The sequence below is a fragment of the Syngnathus scovelli genome, chromosome 2 (genome assembly GCF_024217435.2).
Source record: "Syngnathus scovelli strain Florida chromosome 2, RoL_Ssco_1.2, whole genome shotgun sequence".
NCBI lineage: Eukaryota > Metazoa > Chordata > Actinopteri > Syngnathiformes > Syngnathidae > Syngnathus > Syngnathus scovelli.
Window position 1 is genome coordinate 12,201,894 of NC_090848.1, and position 20,472 is coordinate 12,222,365.

At 39.3% G+C, this 20,472-nt stretch overlaps 1 protein-coding gene across 1 annotated transcript in view; it reads left to right on the plus strand.

The window, feature by feature from the left end:
• The first annotated feature begins 2,244 nt into the window (after positions 1-2,244).
• LOC125989438 (cadherin-4) overlaps positions 2,245-20,472 on the plus strand; it is a 158,817-nt gene continuing 140,589 nt past the window's right edge. Inside the window, exons 1-2 of the mRNA XM_049755822.1 lie at positions 2,245-2,582; positions 3,591-3,702. Of these exons, the coding sequence (XP_049611779.1) occupies positions 2,526-2,582; positions 3,591-3,702 (169 nt within the window). The 5' untranslated portion in view covers positions 2,245-2,525. The remainder of the gene's footprint in view (positions 2,583-3,590; positions 3,703-20,472) is intronic.

A 20,472-nucleotide genomic window follows, 5' to 3' on the forward strand; every position in this document is an offset into this window, starting at 1 on the left:
GAATTACCTACACTTCTATTTTTGTCACAAAGAGAAGAAGATTCATTAACAAAAGCTATACTAGTTGCTATGCTATCCTAAGATTAATTGGAATATCGAAAAAAGTGTTTTTGGGTGATTGAGTACACTTTTCACAGAAGTCTGTCTGGAACAGCATTAAAGTGGAGCCTATCCAACTTTGAAAAGAAAATAGCAGGAGAGAACGCACACTCACGCTACACATCTAATAAATAGAATACAAGTAGTTGAGATTGGGGAACTGAATTGTGTTTACAAATAAGTACCTAAACCTGGGTAAACCTAAACAAACTCAACAGTTTGTAACCGCTGCACGTATTTTGACAAACGGCACCTATTCATCACAGCTCTTTACTTGGGACGTACTGAGTTTGTTGCTCAATGCACCAGCCCCATCTAGCTCACTAAAATACTGATACCCTGCAGTCACATGAGCACTCATTAAGTACATCTCATAAGTCATTTTATTAGCAGTAAAGTGCAAAGAGCCATGGAGTAGATGTCATTAACCAATTAATGTATCCAGAATGAGAGCACATGTTAATATCAGATATAAATGGGGCTATAAATTATAATGATTTGTTGACCCATCCATCTTGTCCTCCTCCTTGCAGAGACTTTGTTACTCTACACCAAGCACACCTAATTTCCTCCATTTACTCCTGTCATAATTAATGGCGACGGGATGGTTTTATCAATCGTGCACCTACTGACGGGCTCGTTTTTCTTGCATGGACAGATTTCCCAAAAGGCCAGAAAGACTCAAGGAAGTATTCAGACAAACTGCCTGCCAAATGAAGGTTTGGGAATTGGACCAAAGGTGCAGTGGGAGTGCAAAAGGTAATGATTGAAAAACACACTTGCACATGCATGCCTGTATTTTGATAGTTTTGTTGGTTATAGTTTGCTTATTGTTGTAATACGATAAGACCAATTCTTTGTATGCTTTTTTACATACGTACTTGACTAGTATAGCTGATTCTGATTCTAATTCTGATTATAATGCCAGGTGCTTGGGCTCCATGAGCCGACGCAGTTTTAATGGCTTCATTGCCTCATTTCCCAGTCTGTTACGACATATCACGCAGAGAGGCTTTGGTGCGTACGAATCAACTAGCAATAAACCTGTGTCTTGTGAAAGACTGACAGTGTTGTCTATTAAATACAGCATTTTTGTCCCCCTCTATCTCATTATTTTACTTGTTTAACTTTCCAAGGCAGTTCCAAACTTTTTTTGGGGGTAATTTTTTCCAAGCTCATAGACTTTCACTTTTTTTGGCAGGGGTGAGCATTTTGACAGAGGCAGGGGTGGATGCACCTGAATTTTAAACAAAATGTCTTCTTTTAGACTGATGATCAATAAATTATTTGTTGCCCAGTCATGCGCAACAAATGGCCTGCGGCTGGGTACCAGTCCATAATCTGGTGGTTGAGGACAGCTGATTTAGACACTGTCATATTACTTATGTTTACCTGACCCTATTTGTGTTAACACCGTCATAAAATGAACATCCTTTTATACCATTTTTGTCTAAGCAAAAATGTGACCTTTGGATTGTACTCGACTTTGAAAAACAAGCAAGGTAAAAAACACGCTTACATTACAGAGAAAAACAAGTGGGTGGCGTAAAAACAATAAACAGGCGGAATGCTGCAAAACTATACAGGTGGACGTTTTTAAAGTATAGATAGATGGACGGATGGACGGACAGATAGATACTAGATACTAGATAATAGATAGATAATAGATAGATAGATGGTTAGATAGATACTAGAGAGATAGATACTAGATAGCTAAATGTATAGCTAGATACTAGATAGATACAAGATAGATACTAGATAGATGCTATAGGATAGATAGATGGATAGATGGATAGATAGATAAATGGATTACTGGACAGACAGACAGATAGATAAAGTGTCAAAGTTTCACTTGAATTATGCATTTTAAATCCCCAGCCAATCACTATATCAATATATCAAGCGCACAACCACATTACATTTTCCTTTGTTGAATGGGGTCTCATATACCAAAAGCTTGCAAAAGTGTAGGCCTGCTGATGAAAAGTGAGATGGATGCAAAAAAAAAAAAACCCCAAAAAAACTAATGCAGAGTAGCATGGCTGGTGGAGTTGCTTTAAGTGCATGTGTTAAGAGGGAGGGGCGTGGTGTGTGTACGCGCGCGTGTGTATATAGTGTATATGTGTGTGTGTGTGTTTGTATGTGTGTGCGTGTGTGTGGGATGTGAAGGCTGTGAGGGAAGCTCGGTGTCTGACGCTGACTGCGCCTTGGTGCCGAGTGAAGCGCTCACCTGCACACAAGAGACGCGCAAACTAAGGAGTTGCTGCACTCCCACAAGCAAAGAAGCTTCCGACACAGTCTGACCCCACAGTGGAAAGGACAAGGAGACGTGATACAGTTTGGGGAGAAGATTTAGTGCTTCCCCTTTTCTTTTTTTTGGTTCCTCGCCCAGGCTGCTGTGGCAGTCGCTCGCTTCTACCGCCGCGATGAGGACTGACCTGGCTTTGGTCCTGACAGCAGCCCTTCTTCTTGACACATTCCTGGTGAGATTGATTCTTTATTATTATTATTATTTTGCTAAGTGGCAGTTTTTTTAAGGGGCATATTAGGTGCCGTTTCAAAGTGTCAACCCTTATACTGAATAAAGTCACGCGTTTGGATGGAGTCAGTCCGCTCAGTGCGCGTCTGCATTGGCGCGGATTTCTCACAATCATTATGACTTTGCAACCAGCTTCAAAATGACTTTTACTTGGCAAACTACAGACAACTACAATAGATCCTATTTTAATTGATGCTAGAATTGATCACCCCCGAAGCTCTGATCTGTCGCAATGAAAGGCTACAAGTACGGAATTAAGCGGATATAGCTGCAACACGGCGCATTTACGGGGCGAAATGGTTATTTGAGTTCACACTATCTAGTGTTTAACTCTTATAGTAGTTAACGTGGCGTGCAATCGCACCCACTTTGTCCAACTTATCGCTTCACATTTTCGAAATGGTCGTATTGGCGCAGGACATCAACTATACCTATCGAGTTCTTTCGACATCCTCGTCATCGCTTATTTTCAAGGATGTTACTATCAATGTGGGATGTAGAAAACGGCGTGCTCCATTATTGCCCCCCCCCCCCCCAACCCTACATGCCCTGCGCTCTGATTCATCACTATGCAGCCACCAGCCTTGACGCCGAAATGTGACTATCAGTGGCTTTAATGCCCAGGGCTATGTTATTTAATTTACAGACAATGGAAATAGCTTTAATGGATATGAAGTTTCTTCATCTAGGACTCTAGGCGCATGCAGTGTCAACTTCTCTGAACCACTTTTGCCGCATGCTCTGTGCTGTTACCGCGCACTATGTGCACTCTCATTTGTTTAGTCTTGTGTGGAATATTTTTTATTTATTTTTTTATAGTTAACCCCACCATTGAGTCTTTATTGCCAACTATTACCTGATGCTTTCAGTTCAGCCTCCGCACCAAAGAAATAATAAAATAAAATAAAAACTCCACAATTATTAGCATCTCACACTGTTCAATTCCTTCCAGGTGAATAATGGCCAGCATTCATCTAAAGGTCACTGTCGACCTGGCTTCTCACAAAGTTTCTACTCCATCTTGATTCCAAGGGATATACTGCAAGGCCAGGCCATACGTAAAGGTAAGCATTTCTTTCGAATGCAGTCAAATTGAAGAGAAATCTATTCCTGCTGTCGCATGATGAGAAGAATATGTGATTATTTTTATAATTGGGGTTTGGGAAAACTCATGTTTAACTTATTTAATCACATGATGTATGTGAGTCATGGTGGAAACTGAAGCGGTCATGTACAATATGAATATCATTACATGGTCGCCCCTCTCACCCCCCACATTGATTAATCTAACAGTATACGTTGTCACGATCACACCGCGGCGTCTTAAGCGATTCCGTTTGTTGCTGCAATTACACAGCCAGCCCAGCAAGTTTTCGAGCCGATAGTGCAGGAAATGGAATCGACATCCTGTGTCTAATCTGGCACCGCTCCTGCCAATGTGGGCTAATTGCAATTCTCTATTGATCCCTTTGCTTTTTTTCCCCCTCATTGCTCAGCTGTATTGTTTAGCTGTGGGCATACAATAGTTCTTTTGTGTCTCATCTCTGTTGTCAGCAACAGTATACAGGTATGTATCTAATTTTTTTTGCCCAGGATCATCCTAGTTAGGAGACAGCTGTCAAAATTCCCTTCACAGTGTGCATAAGTGTGTACATTGGAGAGGTACACATTTTTCAGCAGTGATCTTGGTCTTAAAATTCATCCTGATAATTCTTGGCTGCAAATGACATTGGATGACAGGCGTACACTTGTTAGAAGTGAGATTGCTTTCTTTGTGGTAGTGAACTCTTTGGTCCAGCAGGGGGTGTCACTACAATCATAAACAAGTCATAATATGAGTATTGCTGCCTTGTATCCTTTAACTATGGTACACTTTGGTCTCAATCAGATGCACTCATGCCTGAAACAATGGTGGACAATCTAGATTCTAAAAGGACTGTGTATGTGGTAACTCAAGTTATTCATTTACTTCAATCCCTTTTTTGTGCCCTTTCTAAATTTACAGCATCTAATTATGGGACTTGTGTTATGAAGTCAGAATTAATTTTGCGTTTTAGTAGTTTAATGCAACAAAATGGTTGTTTATATTCTTTTTGTTGGTTTTTAAAAAATGGTCCAAATCAATTTGAAACCTTTTTTTTTTTTTCGGTCAAATAACTCCAAGTTAAGAGTCATTTGGCCGGATTTACTATGATTGCAAATAATGGGCACCCCCAAAATAACCAATATGCCGTTTGTCGGTGTGTTGTGTTTGATCTTCTAAAATTGCCATCTCATTCACTCTATTGTATTGTGCGCGCGCTGTTGGCAACAGGTGTAAAAGTGGGGGAGAATTGCATAGTTTAAAAAAAATAAATAAATAAAAAGGTTTTGCATTTCACTCTAAGTTGGTTTATGGCTATGGCTCATTTGGAAGAAAACTTCAAGCGCAAAGCAAAGTTTGAAGTGACGGAATAAGAAGTGTTAGTGGAGGATAAAGAAACATACATAATCCAAGAATTGAATGTATGTGTCCACTGAGTTTTACATTACAATTTAAAATGTATTTGAAATGACCCGGACACAGAGAAATTCAGAGGTGAATAGAGTTTTAGCATACAGCAGGTGATGATAGCATGAATCCTTATTGTGAGTGACTGCATGCCAGCCCTTAATAAGTAGCTGGTATGTGTCAGGTATGTTGTGGCATTTCGAAAATGTTTACGTAGGGGAAAAGTGCCTCCACCTCCTTTGCTACATTGGCATTGCTTTGTGTACTGTGAGGAATGATGCCAAGACCCACACACACATGGACACGCACACGCACATGCACACGCCTTTCTGATGTGCTATTTAAATAGGGAAGGTCAGCCATTGCAATTCATCTCAGGTTTGATTAACCTCATTGTGTTACGCTAAATTAATTTGTTTATTGTTTAATATCTTATCAGAACATGTAAATCAACTGGCCTGGTGAGAAAAGAAGCGTCCACATTTGTTTGCATGAGCAAAAATTTTTAGTGATGGGAAAAATGAAGCTTCATATTTGCTTCATGAACCAATTGTACAACTGGTTTAAAAGCAAATTTGAAGCTTCAGTTTTTCTGGTCGGCCACTACTCTTTTTGCAATTTCAAACCTTCCGTATGTTCGGCTCATTATGTCAAATACATGGCCATCACACAAAAAGGAATATTTTAACTTTAACACACACGCACAAACACACACATGTCGAGCTGCATTTCACCTTCACGTGTGCCTGAGAACATACTGTAGCTGCAGGGGGCAAATGCAAGCATACCATAAGGGATATACATAGACACACTTCAGACACTTGATTTATTGACTCTAAGGGTGACAATGGAGGGAAGCGCGGTGGTCTGGGAGGGCTTTAATAATAACATTGTTTAACCTAAAACTGTCAGTTGGGGGCAAGAATAATGCCAAGACACACACATTCTGGTTCCCATGTATCGAGGGGACCGTATGCTCGCGAAGCGCCTCATTGGAATCCCGCCCACTGACTTCTTTTCACGGACACTTTGCACACGCACCGCTACTCTAAAATACTACTTACTGAAATCTCATCAAATAAAACTTTATTGATCAGGACAGATTCTTGAGTCTTGCCAAAAGAAATTAGCTTGCTGGTCCATTTCAGTGTCCGGTATGTTTATGAGCACTGAAAAGCTCTGACACCCAAAAATGGGTCATGGTGCCTGGTCATTCAAATTGCTACTGGTTGTCTCCAAGAAGATCTGCTGTTGTTTGCTTTGACTAGAACATGTACAACTTTGTTGGCTCGTGTTAAATTAAATTAATGACATGGCCTGCTTCACAGTCTTGGCCACCCGTGGCCTTAATAGCTTCGTCCATCTCAATGTAATTCCGTGGCTGTGTCTGGTCTTTTTATTTTTTTAAGTCGGTGACCTTCCGTGCATTCATAATTAGCCTACCCATTTTGTACAACTTCCCTCAGAGGTACTGCGTTTTTGCCCGATGTTCCACCTTTGTTCAACATGTGTTGACAGACTCAACGATTCTGATCATTTGAATCAGATGTGCTGGAGGAGGCAAATATCTAAAACACGCTAGTTAGCAGTCCTCGAGGACCGTATTTGGAAACTCCTAGCTTAGAGCAGTTCAAGCTCGAATGCTTTTTTTGCTACTATATGTTATTTTTATTGTCTGTTGGCATGAACAAGCATGTGTGTCGTAGTTCCGACATGGGGACCGATATCTGACAAGTTTCCAATAATGCTAACCGTGGTTTTCTTTTTTGATGCCGGCGTTTTGATACCCAAATTGCAAGAGGTCCCAGTAGAAACAGATCCATGCTCCCAAAACCTGATTAAAGCACACACACTCACATGGACATGCATGTTAGCTACTTGGGAATTAATGGAAAGGACAGATCTAGGACCTTCGCCAGGATGAGAAAAATCTAGACACGCGGTCAATAATGTATTTATCATTTGGGGTTACTTTGATGCACAAAAATGGCCCGAACACAAGCGTGCGTGTGTGTGATAGTGTGGTTATGATTAGAGTTCAAAGGTTATGTGGATTCAGGTGAACTCCTGGCTTTAATCATCGGAAATCCGCAAGTGTAATGAGCGATTTGATTTAGCTTCCATAGGTCTGGAAAAAGTGACACATGAATTTGTGTGACTGGATTTTGTTTTTTTGTCTTTCATGTAGAAATGTATCCGAATGACACCTGCACAGAATAGTAATGGCGCTGTAAATCATTAAGTAATCGATATTCTTGTCTCTGGAAGGACAGTTGACAGTTGTAATCAAGCATGTTGGATACTTATCATCTTCTTTTTATTAGAACTATGAAAGCTTCTCTGCTCACACACACGCACGCACCCACCCACGCACGCACGCACGCACGCACGCACGCACGCACACACACACACAAACACACACACTTTGAGATAATGATAGGCTGTTCCTATTTCCCTACACCTTCCCTATAATCATCCAATGTCAAATGTTTTTATTAAAAGGTTATACTTAAAGCGGGAAAAGTACTACACGTATGGTAAAGTCATCATGTTGAACAAAAAAGCTCAAATTGACGTCTGCTTTGAATGCATTTTTCCTGCCATGGAGTAATTTGCTTGCAGGTCAAGCAACCTAATAACTTCCATGTACAGTAATCAGGTCTTCAGAAGTTAGCCCAGACCATCAGAAAAAAAAAAAACATTTGTCTCACAAAGACAGAGAGGCACACTTTTGCTACATAGTTCCATTTTATCAAGTGAAATATGGTACATTTATAATATTTTCATTTACTATACTACAATGCTGTGATATTTTGTGTCCTACAAATGAAAAATTGGAAGATTAGCATTGTTGAAAGACATTCTGTTGACATTAGTGGTGCGCGATACTGCATATTTTGGTATCAATCCGATACTAGGTAAATAAAATTGCCGATACTTTTTTAATCATTAAGGTTGATGCATCACCAAATTGTTGAATCGCAATTTGTGTTTCTTTTTTCATGGGTTAACATTTAACAAGCCAGTAAAGAACTGAGACAATTTTTTTTGGTAAATAGAAAATAATTTAATTCACATATTGTCAGCAGTGTCCCAGGTTCTGTTTATAAATTACCATGTAAAATAATGACAAATTCTACCTTCATTGGAGATTCTTGAGTTCTTTTCACTTCTATAAATTATTCAAGGTTATCACTTCACAACAAATATAAAACGTATGAGAAACATTACTTTTAAGTAAAAAGAGTGTTCAGGCAATCCAATACAAAAACAGCATTTCTTTGCTTCAGTGCACATCATTTCTCTTTCTGCAAAAACACACACAAACAACTGGCGAAAATGCAATAAATTAAGGGAAAACAATTAAACAATCCCCAAAGGCTTTTTGAGCTTCTCCGTATTTCTGTGAATGCATGGGTGTGTGGAGACAAGGTGGGTGCTTGCTTGCTTGCTTGTTTGTGCTGCTCCTGGAAGTCACATGGCAGACTCTGGTGACCTCACAACACAAGAGGGGAGGGGGGGGATGGAGGGATGCAAACTGTGCCTCCTCAGGGCTGCGATAGAAGCGATGAGTCTGGCAACCTGGCCGACGCCTGATTGAGTGCCGCATGCAAGAGCGAAACTGGAACTTCTGTATCGATCTTATCATGCCAGTAGATGTTGATACTGACTTGGGATGAATATAAATATTTGAATCAAGCCACCCACGACTGGCACTTATTTATGTTAAGATGCGTGATTAGAAATGTTAAACTCTCTTTTTATTTTATTGCTTGAGCTGGATAACTAACTTTACACGCTTAGTTTGGTGGTCTGTCCAGAGTGATATGGAAATGTAGTTCTGGTGATGGCCAAATGAAGCTTCAAATTTGCTTCATGAGCTAATTGTATTTTTATTTTTTTTTACTTCTCTTCATGGCACTGTTGGGCTAAATAAAGTGGTTTAAGAAACGGCAAGTCAGTGTACTTTCTGCCCAATGTTGAGAGCATGTGATCTAATGAAAAAACATAACAACCGGTTCATGAAGCAAAATTGAAGCTTCATTTTCCCATCACAAGAATTGCACATTAAGACCTGCTCTGCTATGGCTCTGGCTACTAATGTGTACTGTGAAGCTTCTCGTCAAATATATTTGACTTTTTTTTTTTGCAGGCACTGCTTTATTTGAACAAACTTTAGATTGTTTTGTTACAACTAGCACTAATGACGTTCTTGAAAAGCTGCTATTCATCATGGTTGCTTGTATTCTTGTAGATTTAACATCCACCCACACACTTAAATACACAATATTCTGCCATTCAACTGAGGTAGGAATATCTCAAGTCCTACTGAAATTGAAGGTTTATCCTTGTGACCTATACCTTCATTCTGTCCCCTACCACACAGTCCTTTCTGCCTTTTATGAGGAAACACTAAAGATGGCGGATGAGATTTTCCATTCATAATGTAGCAGATCAGTAAAGCAGGTGACCAGGGGTCACTATGACATGAGAAGATTCTCCTAATTAGTGAGCGGTAATCAACATTATTTTGAAGTTTGTATCGTTTCTATTGCAATTATTTTTCTTTGATGCGCGCGGCTTTCAGTTGAGGGCTTATTGAAGAACCAAAGTGTGTTTATTTTGCCTCCTACTGAGAGTCATTACAGCAGAACCGCAAAGTAAGTCTCTGATTTGGGCATAGTGGTATGCTTTGAAAAATCGTTTCACAGGAGGATGAATAAAGGAGCTCACCACTCTGCTGGGATAGACGATGTCTCCGTTTTCTCTCCACTCTATCCTCAAAGAGAATTGCATTGTTTTGATTTCCTGCTTACCTTTTGCCCTGAGTCGCATGACACAGACTGCAGCATTATCTGGGTCGATAGTAGCCGAGCACCCGTGCGGAGATTAGATATTGTTGAAATACAGCCTCCTTTCGCCACGTTTGGCTCCGACTTAAATCTTTTATTGTTTTTTTGTTTGTCTTTATTGGCAGATTTATAGGTTCACATTTTCCACTTACCTTTTGCAAAATCCCCTTTTTCTCTGTTGTGTGTGCTTTTTTCTAAATCTAAATGTTTATGTTTAATTGCTGATCTATGCAATAGCACCAGAAATTCTTCTTCTGTTGTCACCTGTTTTAAACATCATATCGTTTTTGCCAAGACGCAGATGTAGAGTGAACACATTCATTTGTCATAGAATTGTAATGATCTAGATGAGAAACCAAGTTTGCTTTTGTTGAAAGTTCTGAAGACTCTACACGAATGGTCGTCTTTATGCTCTTTGGGTGATGGGACCACTGGGAACTGTTAGAAATAATCTGTTAAAATGTTCCGCAGTCATACAATACGTTTAAAGAATCGTACATGGATTTTCCAGACAGGCTCATTTTGATGATTTAGACACATGCTTGGGCATTTTATTTCCCTCTTCAGGTCTAGACATTTGTGATTTATGAGGATACCGACAGACGGGTGGGTGTGGGTGGTTTGCTGAAAGGAGGGTGGGTGATTTGGGGTTGTGGGAGGTGTTGAGTGTTACACTTATAACAGATGATGGATGTGCGTAGTTTCTGCCGATATTTTTGAAAGGTAAAGCTTAAAAATGCAAAACAAAAATTTTAAGAATGTCTTATACTAGCCATCGCTACATTCATCACTTTTCAAGTATTTAACCTGTTCAGGGTCACCAGGCTATACTGTGAGGGAAATCCAGATTACACCCGGGACTGGTCGTAAGTCAATTGCAGGGTCACATCGAGAGAGAAACAATTATTCACATTTACACCTACACAGTGAACTGGAATTGATTCCATGCTGGCTGAATTAAGTTGGCCATATAAGCTTAAATGTTAAACACCAGCGTTCCTGGGAAATCAATACTTTGTAAAATGTATGTACTTTGGTCTTTTTTCTCGTACTTGCCGGTATAAGGTTGAACGTGCTGTGTGTGCTAAGGTAGCGAGCGTCCTCCAGCCTTTTTCAAGTCGCTCATTAGAAAGGCAAGCAGGAGATGATGGGGCAGAAAGGGATGGAAGAAATAAAACAAGCAGGTGGAGGCCATTATTTTTAATGACTTTTTTTGACATCTCCACACTTTGTTTTGAAAGAAGGGGCAAAGTATGGTGAGAGGAGAGTCAAAACTGGTGGGGTGGCTTCCTGTAGATTGGGTTACTCCATGGTGTGCTTGAACTCTGTATCCTTGTCATCTGCTTGCTACATTAAGAGACCTCCTGCCTTGGTCTGACGGGCCTTTGGGGGTACAATAAGACGAAGGTTATGGCACTCCCACAGACATTAAATGCATTTAAAAGCTCTGCTTGAACTAGTACTCGAATGCACAGATGGTCTGTATGGACTTTGAAGGCTGTAAAATGACAAAAGGACATTTAGCGGCTTTTGGTCTGCCTCTTGCACGCACGCACACTCACACAGGCACTTATTTTGTCAAGGCTGTTTTGTCTGGTGTGGTTTGATGAAAAATGTAATAAGACAGTAAGGAACTAACATAGTAGCTGTTTAGTAGTTGTGTGATCATTGTTAAAATAGCCTGTAATAACAGAGTGGACATTCATACAAGACTTCCAATATTGAAACTGAACTTCAGTGAGGTTGAAGCACAATTTCATACATGCAGTCGGTTTTAGACCCTCAACATATAAAAACTCTACACACCCGTCTTCCAATGCCAGGCCCTGTGTGGAAAAATTGACCTAATAATACCGTAGAAAAACAATACACGCAAGATAAGTTGGCTGATACGAGATTTAAACCCGGAACCTCTTGACAGAAAAGCAGATGTGCTAACCCAAACTCAAGGCCCAGGGGCCAGATACGACCCGCCACATCATTTTATGTGGCCTGCAAAGACAAATTGTGCATCAAATTCGTGTCACTACTAGAATTTTAAATTGTGTTCACTTTTAATCATATCTGTTTTTTTAAATATTTGACCAGTTTTTACTCGTCTGATTTGAAAACGAGTTATTTGTCAGTTTGTTTTTTAGCTTTCACTGTATCTAATATGAGGTGCTCATACATTTATTTGGGTTGACGGTCATAATGGCCCTGCAAAAGAAGCTATGACTAAAATGCGGCCTGCAAAAAAAAAAATGAGTTTGAAACTCCTGTGCTAACCACTACTCAAATAACACAATTTCTAAAAAAAAAAAAAAAAAAAAAAAAAGACCAAAGAACACAAAGTTTACAGCCAAAAAATTCTGTGATGCTACATAACAAATTCGAATTTATTTTCCTCCGCTTTCCACTCCTGCCACTTCTCCTATCTTTGGCCTGAGCCCAAAGAAACGCTGGCTTCCTCTTCCTGCCCACCGGCTTCCTACACCCCCACTGCCTCTGTTTAGCTATGGCGGCGTTTTAATTACAGCCTAATTGATTCAATTAGAAACGAAGCCACTGTGAAGACAATTAATGCAATGATGAGTCAACAATTGCAGCTGCACCCTCGAGTTGCCAGTAGTCTGAAAACAGCAAAATAACAACACCAATTGATTGCCCGAGAGCTTTTCTGCTTTTAATTCAAAGTACTTGTCTGAAACAATAGACGTGATTTTGAATGTTACTACATCTTGTATTATTTTGTCAGGGATCACACCACCATTGCTAATGTCTGTTCGTTACACTTCTAATCAACCAGAAGACATTTATCAGATCTCCTGGGGAGTGTGGACAGGGGAAACTCCAAGAGCATTACAATCTCATATGTTATTCTCTTTGCTTGGAGAACCCTTGCCTTGGTTATGGGAGAATGAAAGCTACAATGGAAGCCCCCCAGGAGATGAGGCTGTTTGCTGATCACTAATTGAGTCTTGAAATCCGTATGAATGGAACTACATTAATTTCTTAAGTTCAGTGCACAATTGAATCATATGGAAGGGAAGGCAACACAGGGGATGTGGGAGGAAAAGCATGGAGGACATGGAGTCGACCAACACAAAGTCAGTAATGTAATTAATCAAAAGGCGTAAGAGATCTCCTTTTTTTTGCAAACAGTGTTGTGATTAATGTCAAGACAGATGTTTTGAGTTTTAAGATTCATTCTCATTGTGAAAGAGGATAGTAGAATTCAATAAAATTGAATTGATTTATGGTAGAAGATTTAATGTTTGTGTGCACTCTGTAATTTGCAGTTTACAAGTAAACACTGAGAAACAAACTTATTTTTTAATTTACGTACTGTGAAGAACATACAAATCCAACTCCTTCTCATTTCGCAAAAAATGCTGGAAAATATAACCCTCGAACCAGAGTGTTGACTGACAATTAGCGTTGTTAGCTGCAACCACAAACAATGAGATGTTTCTTAATAAATAAAAATCCCAGAAAGAAAATAAAAGTGAATTTTCTGCCCTGCCACCTGGGGCTCCAAGCATACAATATTTCAAGATGGGGGTTGGTATCCCTGCAGCCCCCCTCCCTGTAGCTCTGCTAGTGGGACAGCTGCAGAGTGCAGTGAAATTGACCATGTGACACTGCAGGCATAGTGACCATACTTTTTTTCTTAAATTCCCTCCACTAGTGTGATAATAGCTCAGGCTTTGGAGCGCAGATGCCTTGAACACCACACAGGCCAGAATTTCTTTCTTCTTGCCTGCTATGTCTGTCTATTGTCTTTTTCAGCACGTTAGAAGAAGAGCCAAAGGAGGTAATAAAAAGACCTACAATACTCCTCTGGGCTTGGCAAACTGTTGAAGCAAAGAAGTTGGATTGCTCTAAGTCTGAGAATGATCAAAAACAAAAGAAATCCGGTGGCCGTCGAGGGAACAAGCGCCTGTGAGAGCGCTGGAGAAAGGAGGGAAGGAAGGAGTACCACACTAAGACAGAATGGCAGGCAGGAAAGCAGACATGTTCAAAATTTGCATTTGGATGTTACTCCTGGACCATTTTATGTCATAAACAATGTCGGAGCGAAGTTTTTTTTTGTTCTGCTTGGTTGACTTTAGTGCAGTAGAGATAATCAATGCTTTAGCGGCCTGCTAGAAAGTGAGTTTTGTGAAAGGCTATGCACAAAATATCGCACATCTCGGGGTTTATGCATGCACATACTCATGCATACACGGTAAAACACCGGAATGAAACGATTACAAAGCGATGGGTTAATCCGGCTGTCAGTCCCACACCTCATTAGAAAGCATATGGGGTGTTTCAGAGCTAGTAAATTGTAGAATGGAATTGCAGGAGAATTGAAGGGATAATAGGGAATAATCAACGGAAAGTCAGACTAAGGGAAATGGAAGCGTAGGGAAAGAAGGAAGACCATAAAAATTGTGAGAGGAAGAACAAAATGAAGAAGGAGATAACGGCGAGAAAGAGTTGAGATAACAGTCTCGCTCTTCTGCCTGGGGGGGCTTTGTGGATAGTTTCTACCTAGCTTTCATTTGCAGCAGTCATAACAAATGCAGAAGCACTTGCCATGTCAGTCACGTCTCATACCTCCAAACCTACTTGTAATTCCCTGATTAATTAAGAACAGAGATTTGTTAATTTAATTGTAGGTGTAGGGTGCCTGCAACCCCCTCCCCCCTTCGTGCTTTCTTCTGCCGCTTGCACGTTCTCGTCCTCTTGGCAGGCTAATTTACCCTGCAGCTTTGAGGGGTGGAAATGAAAGGTATAGCAGAGGAAGCCTTCAGATGGTTTATTAAGAATTGATTCAGCACATGGGCAAAGAGATAGAGCGAAGGGAGATTCATGCTGAAGTGCCTCCCAGGCAGACACCCTGGGCGAAAGAGGAAAAATTATCAGATGAAGAAGGCATTTGAGCACAAAGACATTTTGGGGATAGCACATGAGTTTCTTCAGAGTGCATTGCAGAATCATTGCTTAGCACCAGCTCCTAATTAAACTTACTGTCCAATCTGGTTGAGCGCTCGTTTTTGCACCCAACAGGTTTGTTTTTGTTGGTGTTGTTTTTATTTTCTGATCTCTCTTTCGTTTTTTTTGTTTTTTGTTTTCTATTAGAAAGCATTTGGTCTTACTTTAGATTTGATACGTTGTGAAAATCACTACCGTAATTTTTGGACTATAAGCCGCACTAGCTAAAATTAGCAGAAAATCTTGTTTTGTGTGTGTATATATATATATATATATATATATATATATATATATATATATATATATACATACATATATACATACATACTATAAGCCATTTTGAATGAAATAGCTTCATTTCTATTATGTGTATTACCAAAACAAATTATTTTACAATGTCATAAAAATCATGAAAAATCCAAAGCTTGCGCAAAACGTAACGTCTTAGTCCGGAAATTACAGTCAAGTTGCTGTTGTGTTTTAAGGAAATAGGTTTGATTATTTTATTTTTTGGGGGGGTCATCATGCATCGTGATGTATCCATGTCAACAAACCTTGCATATAACTGCCCAGATAACGTAAAGCAAGCATTACAGAAAATGATGGACAAAATGGCAACAAATGAACTTAATACTATGTATCATTTTTGCATCATTACACTGAGCCATGTGTAATGAGTCTTTGCTAATTCAAACGCATTCACAGTGAGGCTGCCAGTCACATAGCCTCAATATGGCTCCTCACTCTCAAAATATATTGTGTGCATTTGGGAGGGGCGGTAGTTAGTGATGTTCAATTTAGTTGCTTAGTGGTAGCACGGAGAGTTTCTTAAATGAGTACCGTATACACAAACTGTGGTGATGACCCTGGCCCTATCCAAGATCTCTCGATAGCGCCCCCTTTGTGTGCGACTTTGTAATGTTAAAAATCATTTATGTCAACACTTGATCATTTTTTTTTTCCTAACAAGTTGAGTCTGACTTTTATTTTTATTTCTAACATAGATTATCAGTAGCACATGATGAACAAGTTGTACTTGGTGTGTCATTGCATGGATGTCAAGTTCTTTCTGTCAGCAGAGAAATAATTTGTCCCACAGAGGCAGACTAATGAATGAGGTGTCCTGTTTGTTGGCTCATATTAACTTTGGTAGGCGTTTCTTTCATTTGATTAGCTCCATGCTCTGTCTTGACAAATTGGCCTGTCCTTCCCTCGCAGCCAGAACACTAATCTATGCCAAAAAAAAAAAAATCATTCCGTGTGACCAAGCAGCTCTGCATGTGTGCACTGTGTGTATTTTAACAGATTGCTACATAAATAGATGGCGAGGTGTTTGGATATGTGTTGTGAAGCTGCTTGGGAACAATTAACACTCCTTTGATAGTATTACTAAATGTTAAAAATACAAACATTAAAAAAATTCAGGGCCAGACATATATATGTTTGAGATGACTCTTATTCCATTTTGTCATAGCTCAGAGTCATTGTGTTGCATTCATGACCCTGTGGGTGGTTTGAAATTGCAACCACTTATACTACTCAATGTTTCTTGATCTGGCAGGCTCATGGAACTGTTTGCACTGTATATGTACAGATTGATGTGTGGTGGAAGTATTTGTGGCATTTCTTCTTTCTGCGCCATGGTAATTAATGTGCTTCACTGCTTCGATGGGAGTCAATGAAGCAGAACTTATATCTCACTACGTGGATGTCAACAATTGTGTGTGGAGTCCCCGCCATCATTACAGCTAGTGCTATACCGGTCTTGCTGTCTCTCAGTTCAAGAGCAGAAATTAGCTCTTGTGCCAGAGCACCAAAAACCTTTCTTTTTTAAGTTTTATATGTTCAGTTGCAAACATCAATCATTTGTAGCATTTGAATCTCGAGTTGTCTCGACAAACTTGCATGACCAGCAGGGACTGAGAGAAGAAAGTCATTATGGTTTTATTGTAATTGTCCAATATGACCTTCGGCTTATTCTTCCACCTTATCTTTGGGTGTTTGCCAAGTGTGTTTGCATGTGTGTGTGTGTTGTGTTTGGATTGTGGGTTAGTGCCAGTGGAGCCAGTGACATTTCGACTCAAAGGCTAATGGGATACCTGAGTCTTGCACTTGCTGAATTGTATTTTTTTAGTGGGGGGGTTCTAATATCAACAATAAGAAGTTGATGTTCCCCTTTCTAAACTTCCTGATGTTAAATGCTTGAATTTAAAACGTTTCCTGTGTGTAAGTGATCCAAGCTGAAGTCATCATCTTGACTGTCTATCTTTCCAGTGGCTACTGCTCAAGACTGAGCTCACGTCACATTCAGAGAAGGTCACGGTGAGGCCACTAAAATAAAATCACATTGTCTTCACTATTGAACAGCAGCCACTCATAAAGTCCCGCCCTCATTGTAGTGCAGCAAGGCCTTCTTCAGACCAGCCATTTATTTGGTCTAAAGGTCCATTTATTCCATCCCAAGGCAATGGTGTGAAAAACATATCTAGTGATGATAGTAAGACCCAGTGGGTTACGAGACTGCAATGATCTTTCATCTTCGGAAGTCTTGGTTTGACCTGTTATTTGACCCTGAGGGCCAATGCTGCCTATTGGAGCCAGAATACTCATTTGATATCGCTTAAAGGCTCTACTAACTAAACTCATGTATCATCAGTTCCCATCCTCTAGCCCAACACATCCAGGAATACATAACAGTGGAGTACTTCTTTATGGCAGACATTTTAGGTGTATCATTGCTCAAGATAGCATATCAATATAGCATATCAAGGAACTACCTCTGTTGTCTACACCAATTGATCAGTAATGGTGATATAGGTGACGTTTCCACATTATAAAGTTTATAATTTATATTACCGTTTATAATATAAACGGTAATTTAGGACTACTCATCCAATTAATGTGTTTTTTCGTTTATGGTTGAAGCCATAAAATCGAATGAAAATCAGAAGTATAAAATATATTGTTTGTACCTTGGTACCGGTCTTTATTAATAAAATTTTATCACAGAACCATATTAATATAATAATTATTATGAAATAAATTGATGCATTAAATAATACTACATTTATATATTTTGCAAGGTCAGCTGGGTCAATCACTCAGAAGTCTTTTTTTTTTGGTCATCAGGCCATACGGTCTACTTCAAAGTAGACTATTTTCATTAATAAAACGTGACCTTGTTTAGAATGCTAAAAAAAACAAAAACAATTCTGTAAGCTGAGGTCTTCAACCCTGTGAATTGTTGGAACTGTCTTCTTTTTCCACCATCAAACAGGATCCTGAATGGTAATGAGTGAAAGTACCATCTGTTCCGATCGGAGTACCTAATCTGTGATCCAGTTTGACTCTGGCATGTTGAGATGTGCCCCAGAAAGAGCATAAAGCATCAGTGTAACCCAGACATGCAACATGTCTCCCAGGCATGTAAACACACAGCGTGAAGCCTCTTTCTTGTTTCTTTTCAACACTTTGTCTTCCATTTTAAGAATGCGAAAAACTGTCTGTCAAAAAGAAATATTTATTTGCCTTAATTGCAGATGAGGGAATCTTAATAGCGTATGGTATGATTCAATACACATTTTTTTCAATTTTGTTCTATTTTCTGACTGAAATAATGCTGCATTGCAGAAAAAAAAATACATGCAGCCCAAACCTATTTTCTTGCCAATATTGGTGGTGCTCTGAAATCACTGATCTTGTATACCTTTGCCGCATGGAAAAATCTAATAAAGATATTCAGATAAACATACTTTGGCTAAGCCGATATGATCACATCCACCAGTGGGAACAAACAGTGTTTTAAATTTTCCAATCTTGACTTTTCAGTCAACCACTCTCAACTTTCGATTTGCACCACTGCCCCAGTGATTTCTTAAGTAGTATAGGCAATCGTTACTATTCTGTTCACATGTCACATACAGTACCAGTCAAAAGTTTGAAGACCGTTTATAATGCCATTGAATTTGAAGCAATAATAAATTGAACTAAAATGCTAATAGATAGTAAACAAAATGCACAGTTGGGTTGAATTCTCATCTCACCATAAGGTTTTAAGAAAAAGTAATTACCTGGTTCCCAACAAGTACAAAAATTGGTCATAAAATGTAAAGAGCTGTCATTTAAAAAAAAAAAAAAAACAGTTAACTTGCATTTTAATGGTTGTCAGTTTTAGGCAACTTTTCACTATGGTAATATATAGCGGAACCCATTATCTAGCTCACATGTCCTCATTAGCTCCTCGCGGGTAACAGAGGCTATAAGTTCAGACAATGGGTGGCGCTACACCCCGGACTGGTTTTCAGTTTCAGATGAACTGAATTGTTTCAGACATTCTAGGCAAAGGCATAGCCAAACTGTGATAGCCCATTTCCTGAGGAGGCAGCCTTATCGGCGTGCCCTCCCCCTTGCTATGAGGCTGGAAGCAAAAGCAAGCAGATGAGAGGAGGTGAGAAAGGAGGCAGAAGCATGTTGCGTGATTGCAGGTTGCTGCCAGCCCAGGTCTGATGTTTTATCCCATTTCGAGCAGCTGGAGCTTTACTAAAATCATTTTACAGAAGCAAACGTGAACACGAGGTGAATCTGTGCCATGGTATTGTTGAAATGTGCTGCATTTGGGGATTTATCTGTATTTGTACTGTGTTTATGCATATACAGAGATTTTTATATATGCTGTTCAAATGCAGCTGTGATATAAGACAGACTTATGGGTACTCGTACGTTGTGTATAAGGCAACAGGGCAGGGCCACACCTCTTAATTACTCTGTTAATGAATCATTGATCGGCTTAGACTCTTAGGACTCCATATTCATTGCCAGAACAGCTGTGATCAAGCGTAAAAATCGACATTGTGATTTTTGCGCCAGTGCAAGACTTGTTTTGTGTGTTTGGGAATTTTGCAAATGGCCCTACACCAGGCATTTTCTTTGAACCGGCCCCACTGTAGTTGTCAGTTTGGTGGTAATAATAATAATACTACTACTAATAATGATGATAATAATAATAATAATTAGTAGTAGTAGTATGTGTTGTGTAAAAGTCAAAATCTAATATTTCAATTACTAGAGGTGAAACAATAGATATTAAGCAACAACTTATCGATTATCCAATTCATCAATTATTTTGATAAATCAATTCTTTTTTTTTTTGACCTAATTGTATTTATAATGACGCAAATCCTCATAATTTCAGCCTCTCCACAGGAAGTATTCTCACTTCTGTAGTTTCTCATAAAAGCACTCATTTACTTTGTGTTGAATGAATTTTGCACACCAAACCATTAAATGAATGTTAATTCTTTTACTTTTGTGGATTTTCTGTATAGTCAATTTGAAATAATACCTTGTTTTTAATAGAAGGAAACTGACATTTTAGCAATCCGATTAATTGATTAATCGACTGATTAATTGTTTATTAGAACAATCGTTAGTTGGAGCCCTAGAAATCAACAGACTAAATAGCGTCTGTTGAATTAGGGGGATCAAAAAGAAGAGTATTCCAGAGAATCTTTCCATCTATTTATCTCTCT